Below are 14,328 nucleotides of genomic sequence, written 5' to 3'. Positions count from 1 at the left end.
AGATGGCGGACATCGGAATGTAATATGTGTACTAGGTTAGGGTTAGGCCATAATTTTAGCTATAAATACTACGGAAGGCTCTTGGCTAGTCTTCGAACTGATAATAGGACTAAAATAAGGAAAATTGGAAAAAAATTATCGCCTAACCCTAACCTGTTACCCATGTTACGATCCGATGTCCGCCATCTTGGTTCGCATACTTCGGGAGCACCGAAAAATCAATCGAAACAATGTTTACAACTATTTTGAATTACTGAATTGAATCAAGCTAAGTCAAGATAATTTTTTCAAACTAGTAAAAAATTGCACTCGCCAGCTCGAGCACAAATTACGGGAGAATGATAATTTACAAAGTCATACTGGTGAAAGGAAATCACGGAAACCAAAGCTCGTTATCGAGCAACGACACCAGAGGTTCTAATATCAGAAATTTTTTGTTAAAAAAATTTTTAGTTTTAAAATTTATGTTATTGATGGTAAGTATCATACGAATTTTACAAATTAGCCAACTAACATCGATTATTAAAGATAGGTTATTACGTATTACGAGAAATTATCGTGTATTATTGAATCATAAGACTCACGAAGGCCTGGGGAATCTACATTTCTACTGCTGTACTGGATTACTGGATAAAGCATGTGAAGTGAATATTCTGAAAAATAGTTTGAGAATTTCAAAGGTGACCTAGCCATTCACATGGTTGCAATGTGAAGTGGTAGACAATGGCCACAGATAAAATAAATCAGGTACAATTAATACAGAAATAAAATAATCTAGGTGTTGAGATGAAGGATATTTGCATTTGATCGTTACAGGTAAACGCCAGCGTTAGCTGAACCTAACGGCTTGTACTGTTGTATCAGGGAATTCTGGAATTTAAAATATATTGATGCACTGAAATATGGTTCACACTTGGATTGAAAAAAGATCGACAAATAAGTCTGTAAGTTTATTCGGGAATTTTATAACCTAGTCCATATCTATTTCAGACATAACAGTACGGTATACTTTAAAACAGTACTATACTCTGGTACTAGAATATATCAGTGTATCTACCTAGCTAACCTAGAACTACAACCGACAGACGCAATCAACAGTCAGACGTGTGATGAAACCGAAAGACCCGTCTTTCAGTCGACGAGATTCATTCAGATAATCTGATATCAGTGGCTGTAGTGGATTACACCGCACACCATTTGATAACTAGGAATCCAAAACCTTATACAAAAAGTTCCTGAAGTATCATAAAATCCAATATCCGACAGCCCAAAAGCAGAAGTCTTCACTCTTAAATAAAAATACTAACTTTGCACCGCTCCCGCAAAGAACGCTGAAATGCGAACGTTGGTTCTAAACTAGGGGATTTCCCCAAGCGCGTTTTGCAAAAATATTTTTACGGTTCATGGTTTTACAGTTTTTAGGTGTTGATTATTTTGTATTGCGCATACCGTTAATCATCCGAGATTCCGATATGCAAACATGTTTCGATTCAAAAACGGTTTTATCGGTACCTAATAACCTAAATATATCAGTTAAAATACCGTAATAGTGTTGTTAAGTAAACTTCCTCGTGGAACAGGCATTGCATGACAGGTCTTTTAGTAAAACTGGTCCTAAAGTAGTAACAAAAAATAAAAATTTGATGTAAAAATGAGTCGGTAAAAACCCGTCCGGATCCACTAGCTGTTGTGGTCTAACTTGGCAATTAAAATTGTCAAACGCCCCCCCCCCCCCCCCTCCTCAAAAATTCATAGCTACGCCCGTGCCTCATTATTGGCTCACTATTAAAATCCAAAACAAAATCATTGAGCAAACTTCAAGCGACACGCGGTTGCATGAACCACCCCACGACAAGGCCCGAAAATGTCTCTAGCGGTAATTATCTGGGATGCAAATATGCAAAGCCGTGAAGGGTATCGATATAAAAATGCTTTTATCGGTACCTAAAATCTCCAATCCCATAAATGGAATAACGTGGTTGGAGAGTCGAGTGAATTTCTATTAGACCACGCATTGCTTGACAGGTCTGGAATGATGGCAAAAAATAAAATTTTAATGTAAAAAGAAGTCAAAACCGACCTAGATTTCTTGTAAATCTAAATCTCGCAAAATCTTCAGGGTTTAAATTCTTCAGCCAGTTGCATACCTTTTTTAGTTTTGTTCCATTTTGGTTTTTTTTTCAAGTTATTTTAGGAAATTACTAATTATTCCGTATTGTATTTATTCAAGCCGAATACAAGCTAAATATTGACCTTCTCTTGAGGCAGGGGTCGCCTACAGAGTAATATAATCCGGCCCGCGACGCTTCACTGAATTATAGTAACAAAAAGCTGTTTTGACGATTATATTCTTTACGCAACAGAATTTATTGTTGAGACGCGTGTAAACTAAATTATATTATAACCTAACAGGTATATACTTCACAAAAACTTGTTTAATGAGTTTAAAATCTAATTATAATTAGACAAATGGCAACAAACGCGTGAAAAGTTGATGCTTAGTTCAATGGCGCCGAAATATTCAAATGGATTTTTTTGAGATGCAATACAATGAGGAAATAAATCTATATTCCATTCGAGAGATGTATCACCACTCGATTTGTATTATAAAAAGTGTCATCCGTTCTGTTTTCAAATTTCCAAAAATATGTGCGACCCGCCAATGACTTGCAACCCTTTATTTTGGCCCGCGAGAGACAAATAGTTGCCGACCCTGTCCTGAGGTGATGTAGGACTTTATCAGTGAATTAATAGGCGTGTGATACAATATAGCCCAATCAACTTGGCAAACCTCGCTGTCACAAGGCTATAATTAGTCAATCTTATAGCATGGTGTTAACAAAGTAACGCAAAATTAACAGAAGTTTCAAGATGAAATGATTATTAAAAACATTCGACAAATTACACCTTTTAACAGTATTTGATTACGGGGAAATGCCATTTAAACATTTCACGACTTATGCTTTCTAACAGTTACTTTTTTCAAGTTGCCATGACGAAAATTTACCTTAATTTTTACCGTAGCTTTTTTAAAACCCTGTATTATAGCTGATCATTATCTAATTAGCAGTTATTTATTCCAAGTAAAAATCCATTCCAACTAGGCCAAGCGCGAAAGTGAATGAATTAAGTCGTTTCTTTATCGCCGAACTAAGTAATTTCTAGTTCCGCGTTTCCAGAACATCATTACAAAAGAAGGACCCTAATTGAATTTGATACAATAATTAGCGGCATCATTACGTGATAATTAGTGATATTATTAGTGACGTATGTTGAGATTGTTGAAAAATAGGTAGAATAGGCCAACCATGCCAAGCTGTTATTGTTTATTCTCACCTAGCGCAGTGATTTGGTGAAAGTTTCCCGGGCCCTTGACTGCAGAAAAATTTATCCTGTTTTTTACGATTGCAAAATTTGTTGATGTTTGATGCATTATGAAAGTGTTTTGCAATATTTAGAAGTATTTATGGATCATTTTAGCCTCGTCTATCGCGGATTTTTAAGAATTAATTTTCGATTATTTCAACTAAAGTCTCCTATAGACGAAATAACCATCGAATGATTTGATTTATATCCATATTTTAGAAGCACAAACAAAACTAACAAATATCTATCACAATTGCAAAAAAAACAGTCAATACTTTCAACCATTCTTGGAAACTTGTCTGCCTGAAAAAAGTGTCTGAGCGAGTGCATCATTTAACTTATTTATGATTGGTCATTGGTACGAAAAAAGAAAAAATTCCCGGGCAAGCATCCACAACTACTCATTGAACCTGAAAACAAAAATACTGTGCAAAAAATGAACTGTTTGTTTTGTTAGTCTCGAAAGAATGAATCTCACTGCTGTAATAATAATCGTTTTTGATTGCATTTTATGTATTGCTATATTGCATCATCGAACATGAAGTTAAACTCAATTTAAATTTTAATTTAATTGGGTAATAAGCGGTGACAAATCTGACAATACTCAAGTATTTTCAATTGAGTTTTGTACGCGAAACATGTGTTAAGTTTTCACCATTTTCGACGAACTACGTAAGTCGCGGTTCCTCGCTTCCAAAACATCATTACAACACAAAAGACCTTAATCATTTCTGATACAATAATTATCTCCATAATTACGCGATAATGTTTTTTATACCTTAGGGATGTATGTCAAAATTGAATATTATGAAAAAAATAAGTAGTATTGAGTTTCATTTTTCAGTATTTATTTTGAAATGGTCTCTGCTGACCTTAACTCTAAAAATAAAATTGAGCAAACACAGAATATAAATGAATATATTCTGCTCACCAATAAATCTGACAATAGTCAGGAAGTTGGAAGTGTATTAAGTTCTTCCTTTTTTGCCTAACTGCGTAATTCGCGGTTCTCGTTTCGACAACATCATTACAACACAAAAGACCTTAATTAAATTTTGATACAATAATTAGAGGCATAATTACGCGATAATCTACGTTAATATTACATTTAAAGGTGTAAGTTGAAATCAAAGTAAAAAATAAGTAAAAATGGTTTTATTTTTAGTATTTATTTTTGGTTGACTACTGACTTTAAACTCCCAAAACAAAAAGTTGAACACACAAAAAAGTACTGCTCATAAATATCAACAAGACTGGCTAGTATAGATACATCAATGACAGTCAAATATTAAAACAATTGTACCGAACTTAATATTAAAGGTGTCAGTCGATTATAAAAAAGGCGATATATATTTGAGGTGGCTTCAATATAGTGACCTTTTACACGTGCCCATTCATGTCTAAAGGTGATTCATAATTTCCATGTACTTAGTTATCACGTGTACGGTGGTACAAATATACAAGGGTGCATTTACTGTTCGTTTTTCTATCTGGAATGTGTTCGATTTTGAATGTGATTAAAGTTTGTAATGGCAATATAGATGTTCATAAACACCACCTTACAGTAACCATCCCCTATTACTCGAAGAAATTTTAAAGGAAATGAAAGTGACACCCTTCTCGCAACCATCTTCAAGTACCGAGATTTTGACTCCCATCGGACAATTATTAGCATTCCCATAGTGTGTGTACCGGATTGGGGGTTAGACCATAATTTTATTCCAATTTTAGTTCCATTACGAAGTCATTGAATGTCTGTGTTAGCCAAGTGAATATACCCCCTGTCCATAGGTTTCAGTTCCTTTACACAACTTGATGTGAAATATGCGAACAAAATTAGTTAAATCTATATTGGTACACACACTTCTGGAGCGCCCCATTATTTGCCAAAGGGCAATCTCCGCGATGCCACGAATAACAATTGGGCACGGTGATCGGTGTGTCCATTTCTTGTCCATAACATCCTAAACACACAAAATTATTGGACGAATGCTGTTTGCAACAACCATTGAAATGCAAATCATGTTGTTTTTGAAATGTTTTACAGTAGGATTTATATTTTTTTTACATAGTAGTTACTTTACATTTCAAAAGTGCTAATAGAAATTGTATGATATTAGGGGGTTCAAATATCTGGACCTACTCAATATAGTTTTGCCCCAGTATCCTTGTAGCCAGTACATACCTGCTGGTATGGGCAAACTGCGTTCTGCGGGCCAAACCCGGCGCGTTGAGTAATTCGATCTGGCCCGCCTGATGCTGGCAACCAAACCAAACTAAAACCAATTTTTTAGCTGAAAAAAAAATCGATGAATTTGTTGCGATTGCGATTAAATTTAGTTTTGGCACGAGATTGTTTTTCACTTTTGCTTTTGTAACACTGTAAATATTGTTCATAAAATGCGACTTTTTACGTCAAGGTGCGCAAAAACCTTGCTCACCCATGGGATATACTATCATACCAGCAGTGTAGTTTTGAACAGAACACCGCAATCAACCATAATAATTGTGAAATATACAAACTTGATTCTCTAAATCAGCGATGTGCAAACTGCGGTCCGCAAGGAAAAATTGTGCGAAATGCCAATTTTGAATGGTGTGCCCCTAAAAAGCGTTTTTAGTTTAGTTAATCTGATACGTGTGAGCAATTCCGATCTCTTTGCGTCGCAAAGCCTGTTCCAGTGCCCGAGTGCCATTGTTATATTACATAACACCAAAGTCCGGCCCACTTGCGACTATAATTTTCATGTATATAAATTTCCGTTGTAAATATCGATGAAAACAACGTCCTAATGACGGCGATTGTTACATTGTGTATATAAACGTTAGCCAAAGTGGTCTTGGTTGGGTTTCTATTCATTCAATTTTATTTATAGTTTTTCGTATTGAGCTTTGAGCCACCGTCCTATTAAGCAAGTCTATTATCTGTAACTGCCCCACTCAGAAAAGTATTTGTCCACCCCCTATAGGTAGAGTCAAATTCATGCCATAAATCGCTCAGTCGTATGTATAATATCCACTAGAGGCGGAAATGCAGTGGCTCTTGGAATACGTCAGTTTATTCAATTAAACAAAAGATTCCGCGGATTTCAATTTACAAAGCTAGTACTGCTGACCTAACTTGGCCGCGCGTACAAAACCACAATCCCCAATTAAAGAATAATTTATCTAATTAACCGAATAAGCTTACGCAGTTCGTAATAAAACATAATTAGGTGATAATTAACTATTATGTCGCAAATGACTTTTAACCGCAAACCACGGTAAAGCGATCATCGCGTCATACAAATCGACGTTCATGGAAAAGTAATTTCAATTTTGAAATAATCAAACTGTGAAAAAATGAAATTTTTGTTAGTGTTTGATAATATTATTAAAAACCTATAGCTTTGATATACTGACGTAATTATTAATAAAGTTTATGGAAAAGTAATTTCAATTTTGAAATGATGAAACTGGGAAAAAAATTCCAATTATATCAATATTAAATATTATATTAAAAAAATTGACGTTCCAGAATTAGGTGTACCAATATGGAGGTTACTACTTTTATTCACCTATTTTACATCAAGTTGTGTAAAAGGCCTGAAACCTATGGGCAGGGGGTATATTCACTTGGTTAACACAGACAGTCCCCGAACTCGTAATAGAACTAAAATAAGAAAAATTGAAATAGAATTATGGTCTGAGCCTAACCTGGTACACATACTACGGGAGTACCAAAAAATGTAGCTTGGGTATACTGACGAAATTAGTCAAATAAAATTGAAATATAACCATAATAAAATCAAATTTGTGAATATTCCAAGATTTTACCAATACTGTGAAATGGCCAGCGATACGTCCAATGATATTTATCGCCACAAACCCGAACTATTTGGAAAAACACTTATTAATAAATTGGATTTTCGTCTTTTTTCATAATTACTTTTTTATAGGTCCGTATTCGCGCCATGTACGCGACGCGAAAATTAATTCTGCAATGCAAACTGTAAAAAAGTTTGAATTATGTTAATTTCAATAAAAACAAGTAGCTTCGACAAAAATTTTTTTTCGAAAACTTGAATTTAACTATCAAAATAACATTTGTGAATTTTAAAGATCACCACGCCAATGCGATATGGAAAGAGATCCGTTCAGTAATGGGTAACAATCTGAAATTTTGGACAAAACATGGCCGCAAAAAAACTATCGGTGAATATGTACCTAAATTAAATTTAAAATATGATAAGTTTTTAAAAATGTAGCTTTAATATTTACTAATGACGTAATCTTTCTTCAAGAACCTAAATAGAATAATCAGAATTGATTTCGCGATTTCGAACACGAAATATACATGGATTGCTGTGTTAAATTGTCGCTTTTTTCTGTTGCGAGTTTAATAGTTTAATATCGGAAGGCAAACTTAATAGGCATTTGAATATATTCAAACACTATATATATATATTAATATAAAACAGTGGTTTCCCAATTGTTATGTCTCGTGGCCCCTTCCTGAGACTTTTAGCACGGGAAGTTGAGTGGGTGAATGAGTGAACATAAAAATATTTAATATTTAACCGAATTAACAAAACCATCAGATCTATATATATTTCATTATTTCAATACGACGTTTAGTCATTCCTTTCGCTCCAAATACCAAATGTGCCGATGACCGGTAGACCAACTAGTCATTTCGCGGTTATCCTGTTCATTCCGGTAAAAGACATGAATATATAAAAAATATTTCGTGATTTATTTTGCTTTCATATTATTTTTTTTCCTGAACGAAATAACAATTAAACAAAAAATAATTTAATTGATTGATTGAATTACAAATGAATGTTGAGTCAATTTACTATTTTATTTTAACAGCATCATAATTTCCAGAAAGCATTTTTTCAAGCAATTATTAATAATGAGTACATAATTCAATGACGCGCTTGAAATCATAAATTAGGATATCCCGCGTCTTATGGCTACGATTTTCTGATTAAAAAATTAAAAAGTTGTTAAATACACCAAATGACATCCCGCGAAATACGTAAAAAGTCTGAAAGACGGGTATATATATTGGACAATTTTTTGATATCTGTACACACTTATACTCAGTTATTTATCTCTACTACAAGTTTCAAAAAAAAACAAAAAAAAAGAAGAATGAAGTTATTCGTTATTGCCCTTCTCGCCGGGCTTTCAGCAGCTCATATCATGGGTGAGTCAAATTTTATCTTTTTCTTATGGCAAGCATCATGGTACTCCCGTAGTATGTGTACCAGGTTAGGGTTAGGCCATAATTTTATTCCGATTTTCCTTATTTCAGTTCTATTGAGAGTTCGGGACTGTTTGTGTTAGCAAAGTGAATATACCCCATGCTCATAGGTTTCAGTCCCTTTATACAATTTGATGTAAACTTGGCGAACAAAATTAGTTACCTCCATATTGGTACACATACTTTTGGAAGACCAGCATCACTGTACTAGCGTACATTATGTTCTGCTTGTAGGAGAAAAGTACTTTTTGTCAATTTTTCTATCTTGATTGGATTGAAATTTTTGAGTATAATTCATACAATTCTGCGTAATTGAAAGCAGCAAACAGGCAAACAGTCTAAAAAGAGTTTCAAGCAACAAAGATTGCAATGTATGATGAGTAAATGCTTTTTTCACATTTGAAAAAGGAAGGGGTTACGACCCTGATTAGAGGTCTACCATTTATTAAATAAACGGAATCTTTTTGTTCGGCTTGCTTAAAAAATTTAGCGGGCACCAGATCTCGCAATTCCAACATAGTAAAGTATAACAATATACCTACTAAGCCCTCAGTAATTAGTATTTCATGTTTCCACCTCACTAAAAATTTACTTTGTATAAATGAGAAAAAAACACCGCAAAAATTACATTCCAGAGTGAAAACAGGCGCGAAAAACCAATACTGGTTAACGAGCAGCGCCCACCCATCGCCGCCAGAAAATAAAATTTATTCTAAATACAACAATAATCTAAATCAATTTTCTTTTTTTAGACCCACATCCACCTAACAGTGACCATAAGCACGGATTATTCCAGTACAATCAACAACAGACACAATATGGCACCGGGCCACTCGTCACCTGTGACTATGGAGTAGAAAAAGTCAAAAAAGGAAACTCAGTATTCCTTCTTTGCAACGACGGAGTCACAAAATACGAAATTAAATGCGTGGCGCATAATAAATGGAGCATCCATGACGAAAATTGCAACAAGGGTACTGATCTTTTATTTTCTAAAATAGGATTGGATTTTCATATTTATTCTGAGGAGAGAGAAGTCGATAATACGGCTTAATCATATGGAGCAATGGTTCTCAAACGGTTGGGGGTAATTTTTCGGGGGACGTGAAGCTGATATAAACACAAGAATATTAGGCCGTCTTATCGACTTACGTGAATGGAACGTAAATATCCAGAATACAGAAAATGTAAATATACAAAATAAGTCTGGCAAGATTAAATCTAGTCTTAAAGAAACTTATGTTTCAGTTCTCACTTGGAAATATGTTACCAGTTATTCGTTCTGGATCAGTAGTTTCCAACATTTTGTTGCTCGTGGTCTCCTTGCGAACGCTTTTAGCACTCATGACCTCCTGTTTATCATTCCAGTGCTATTTATAGTGTTCTTTATATTGGTAAATTACAAATACCATTATGTTCAAACAATCCATGCACAAAAGTGAAAAAAAAAGTGGTAGCTCTTAGAAAGTATTTTTTTAATGTGTATATTCGCTTGTAAAGTCTTAAAAACTTGAAATTTTCCCATGTAATCTAATATTAATCAATAAATTCATTTTTTAGTGCAAAAGCCTATGCCACCAGTATACAAGCCAATGCCACCAGTTCACAAGCCTATGCCACCAGTCCACAAGCCGATGCCACCAGTTCACAAACCCATGCCACCAGTGCTGAAGCCTTTGACACCTGGGCCAGGTTTCGGACAGCAACCACCCCATCCCGGACACAAGGTGTCGCCAATTCACCAAGGACCACCACAGGGACCACAAGGTATTTTTATATTGAAATCTTTATATTTTAAAAATGGTTAAAAATATACAAATAAGTGTATTTATACGTTTATGACTCTCATAAATGCTCTATACAAGTTTTCTGCTAGATACTTTGATATTTAACTAGTGAAAATGTAAAAATTGTTTGTCGAGCAAATTCGAAAAAAATGGTCTTTTTCAACAATAATACAGTGGAATTATTGACTAAAGTTAATTGGCTATTTAAAAAAAAAGAGCGCTCCCGTAGTAGTGCAACAAGATGGCGGACACCTGAACATATAGCATGCGTATCAGGTCAGGGTCAGTCCCTAATTTTATTCCAATTTTCCTTATTTCAGTTTTATTACAAGATCGGAGACTAGTTAGATAACTCCCATAGTATTTTTACCTAAAATTAAGGCCTAACCTAACCTGATAAATATACCACGTTCCGGTGTCCGCCATCTTGTTGCACATACTACGGGAGTACCAAAAAATGTTTGGATCCGCATATCTTGATTTATCCTTCTTTCATCGTGTCGACTTAGCAAAACACATTTTATTTTTTGTGAGTATTGTTGCTTTTGTGAATGTAGTTCTAATACATTCTATGTTTATTTTGCAGGACGTCCATATTACCCATCTCCAAGCCCTCGTTTCAACATCTACAAATTCATGTTGATGAAAAAGTAAGTAGAATAAACGGCACTTAAAAACGTTCTTGTTTCTTTGATTTTTTTTAATAAAAACATTAAGTGAGGTAATATAAGCGACGCGACAAGTCGTCATATAAGTGGCAATATTATTGACGTCCCAAAAATATTGCTTAACTCATCAATATAATAATTTTTTTCCTTGTTTAGACTCATGGGTGGCGGAGCTGGCGGCATGGACTTCAAAGACATTATAAAGTAAGTAAATGTTATAAATTTTTTGTTTGTTATCCGAGTAATATTGAATCTTTTGTAGATTAAACAATTTTTAGATCTCCAGGGCTCTTGGCAACCCAATTTCCGGCCCCGTTAGAAAGTTTTTATCCCCTTGTTTTGAAAAGTTCTGCTTACGTCCCTGCCTAGAACCCTAAGCCACATTAGGGACAACCAAACGTCTTACCCATTATCAGCAATTGTTCTCTATCTGAGTATTTAATTAAATTGATGGTTTAACTCTAAATATACGCAAATAACTTTAATGACACGGTTCATTTGGTCTAATAATACTAATCTTTCAATACAGGAAAGCGATATGGAGGTATAGATATAATGATGTGAAGCCTTTTGTAATTGATAAAAAATTTTCATATCCCTCTTTGAATTTTTAAAATTCAAAACTAGAATTCAATAAAATGCTAAACTCGTTTGGTAATTTATACAGAAACGTTTAAGAATGTATAGAAAAATGACGTGCAACCTACCTTACGCAACTAAAATTCGAAAATATACTAACCGTCTATATTTTTACTTCAGATATCAACATCTTCTCGGAGGGTGAGTTATCTATATTATTAGTTTTCAAATATCCAAGGTTACGTAGCCATTTTGACTTGTATGTAGAACGGGGGTATGCAACAGGCGGCCCGCGGGCCACAACCCGACCCTTCAAGGATGGGTCCTCGTCAACAATCAGGTTTTTCCCACCAAGCATAAAATCCTAATCCAAAAGTTTATGATGCAAAAAGCGTTTAACATGGGTAAAAAAGCATAATGTTTTTTTGTTCTTGCCACTGCGTTAAATCTTTCTTCGTTTTTGCCCGCTGACGTTACTGTAATTTTTTGTGTACAAAGGAAACTTTTTTTTTGGTCCAGCTAGATGACTGAAGTTGATTATGGGGCCCACCGACAAAATATGTTGCATAACCCTTGGTCTAGAACAGGGGTCGGCAACCCCTGACACGCGTGCCGAACTTGGCACGCGAGCCCATTTATTCGGCAAGCGAGTGAGGCTTCAGAAACGAGATCATTCTCCTTCACAATAATTTCAAGACTCTTATCTGATGAAACTCGCTTATTCATAGTTGTTTGTTAACAATCCGTAGCTACAAAAAAGTGTATAATGACGTCACAAACTGAGTGAGCTCTCGACAATTTTGTTCGACACGCGGATGAATTTTGTCATTAAATTTAGTCGATTTTGGCACGCGAGCCAAAAAAGGTTGCCAGTCTCTGGTCTAAAACTTAGCTTTCACTATTTTTATCTAAATATGCCTGATAATCCTAGAGTCGAACCGAAACATGCGTTAATTTTGGGCTTGGAAATCAGCAAGATACCAATGATATGACTGAAACTACTTTATTTTTCAACATTTAATAGATTCTTTGTTTGTATTATGCGTTAGTCGCGTTCCCGTTTTTATACAGTTTAAGTATTTTATTATGTGCTCATAAATAAATATTATAGTAACAATCGAAAACTATTGAGAATGTTAGTAATAATACAGCAAATACAAAACCAAATTCCGCCCCCAAAACGGTTAAATTGCTACCGGGTTGGAAAACGTTGCCTTGTGCTAATAAATCTTTTATCATTTACAGAATGCAAGGAGGAAACGGTGGCGGAATTTTATCGTAAGTACAATATATATCATGCGCGTAGTTATTATACTAATTAGAATACCCTAAATTAGGAAAACCGTGCTTCTCCGTGAAACCAAGACCTTGCCTGAATTTAAATAAAGATTTTAGTATAAACCCTCCATTTGAAATAAGACGTAGTCGATAGCGCGAAAATTCAGTTAAATGAAACCTTCATTTAATTTTATGAATCTAATGACTTGCAGGGAATTCCGGGGGATCATTTTTAAATAATCCATGTTTAGCGTTTTTTTTTTAAAGTAAAAACTCGGTATTTATAAGTAAATGGATATCGGTTTTCATATTTTGTATATTTGGGAATCTCGTATTTCTATACTTTGTAATTTTGTTTTTGATGAATAAACAGCAAAAGGCATTCTCAAAATATAAGCCCCGGTGTTTTTTTTTTCGAAAGAAAATTGAAATAAGACCTTGTCTTAGTTTCGGAGAAACACGATAATACCTGGATTTGGAAACTTTGTGTAGATAAACGTATTTTGGTTATGTCGTATAATGAAAATGTAACTATAAATGGGTAAGTAGTTGAGAAGCACATCATCTACCAATTATTCAAAGTTGGTAGACTTTTATCTTATAAAATATGACATCATTTTGGTTACGTGCAAAATCATATAGTCGCATATTCAAAATTTGATTTTAAAAAGTGGGGACCACCCGAAAATAGGATAGGAAGGAATAAGCAAATTAGGTGACATCGGTATAAAAATTGTTTCCTTAAATAGTTTGAAATCGAGAACTATGTTCCGAAAGATGATATGTAATCTACAATAATTAACCTCTGATAATTGCAACGATGATTTTTCAATAACAATTTTCCAAAAGGAGTTTAAAATTGACAGTTACGATAAATATGTTGAAACCTATTAAATTATTGTATATATATATTACTTTAATGATTCCATATCTTTACAAATGTTCCATTTTGTCTTTAGAATGATGACCAACCCAATGTTCCAACTTCTCGGAGACAAAAACCCATTCAGCAGTCTTTTGGGCGGCGGTTCCGACGACGAAGATGGTAAAAGCGGTATCCTCAGCATGTTAACCAATCCAATGATGGGATTATTTGGAGGGGGAAACCCTATATTGAGTTTATTGAGTGGTTTGGGAGACTCAAGTAACATTTATCACGGCGGCGACGACACAGAATACAACGATCTTGGAAGTAATTATGCGTAAACAAAGTTAATGTGTTATTATTTATTATGATGTCATATAAGTAAGCCTCATATTTGTTTTGTCACAAACAATATTTATTTATCCAATCAAATATTTATTGTAATATTTTGAATGATAGAAAGTTACTTGTGCCCGACTTTTTGCAATAAAATGTCGTGATTACTGTTTTTGAAAATGCAAGTTTCTGTATTGG

General features: G+C 34.4%; 1 protein-coding gene across 1 annotated transcript; it reads left to right on the top strand.

Moving 5' to 3' along the window:
* The first annotated feature begins 8,409 nt into the window (after positions 1–8,409).
* Positions 8,410–14,310, top strand: LOC120335664 (uncharacterized). Its single transcript, XM_039403230.2, has 8 exons — positions 8,410–8,560; positions 9,370–9,591; positions 10,178–10,384; positions 10,991–11,054; positions 11,229–11,276; positions 11,832–11,852; positions 12,897–12,929; positions 13,889–14,310. The coding sequence occupies exons 1-8, from the start codon at positions 8,506–8,508 to the stop codon at positions 14,133–14,135; spliced, it is 897 nt and encodes a 298-aa protein (XP_039259164.2). The 5' UTR covers positions 8,410–8,505; the 3' UTR covers positions 14,136–14,310.
* The last annotated feature ends 18 nt before the right edge of the window (positions 14,311–14,328 follow it).

This window comes from Styela clava, chromosome 2 (assembly GCF_964204865.1).
Source record: "Styela clava chromosome 2, kaStyClav1.hap1.2, whole genome shotgun sequence".
Classification (NCBI taxonomy): domain Eukaryota; kingdom Metazoa; phylum Chordata; class Ascidiacea; order Stolidobranchia; family Styelidae; genus Styela; species Styela clava.
Note: the sequence above shows the minus strand (reverse complement) of the source record. Positions and strands in the feature narration are given on the sequence as shown.

Coding starts and splice junctions, on each gene's coding strand:
- LOC120335664 (XM_039403230.2), top strand. CDS start 8,506: ATGAAGTTATTCGTTATTGCCCTTCTCGCCGGGCTTTCAGCAGCTCAT. Junction 8,561..9,369: donor TTCAGCAGCTCATATCATGG/GTGAGTCAAATT, acceptor TTCTTTTTTTAG/ACCCACATCCACCTAACAGT. Junction 9,592..10,177: donor TGACGAAAATTGCAACAAGG/GTACTGATCTTT, acceptor TTCATTTTTTAG/TGCAAAAGCCTATGCCACCA.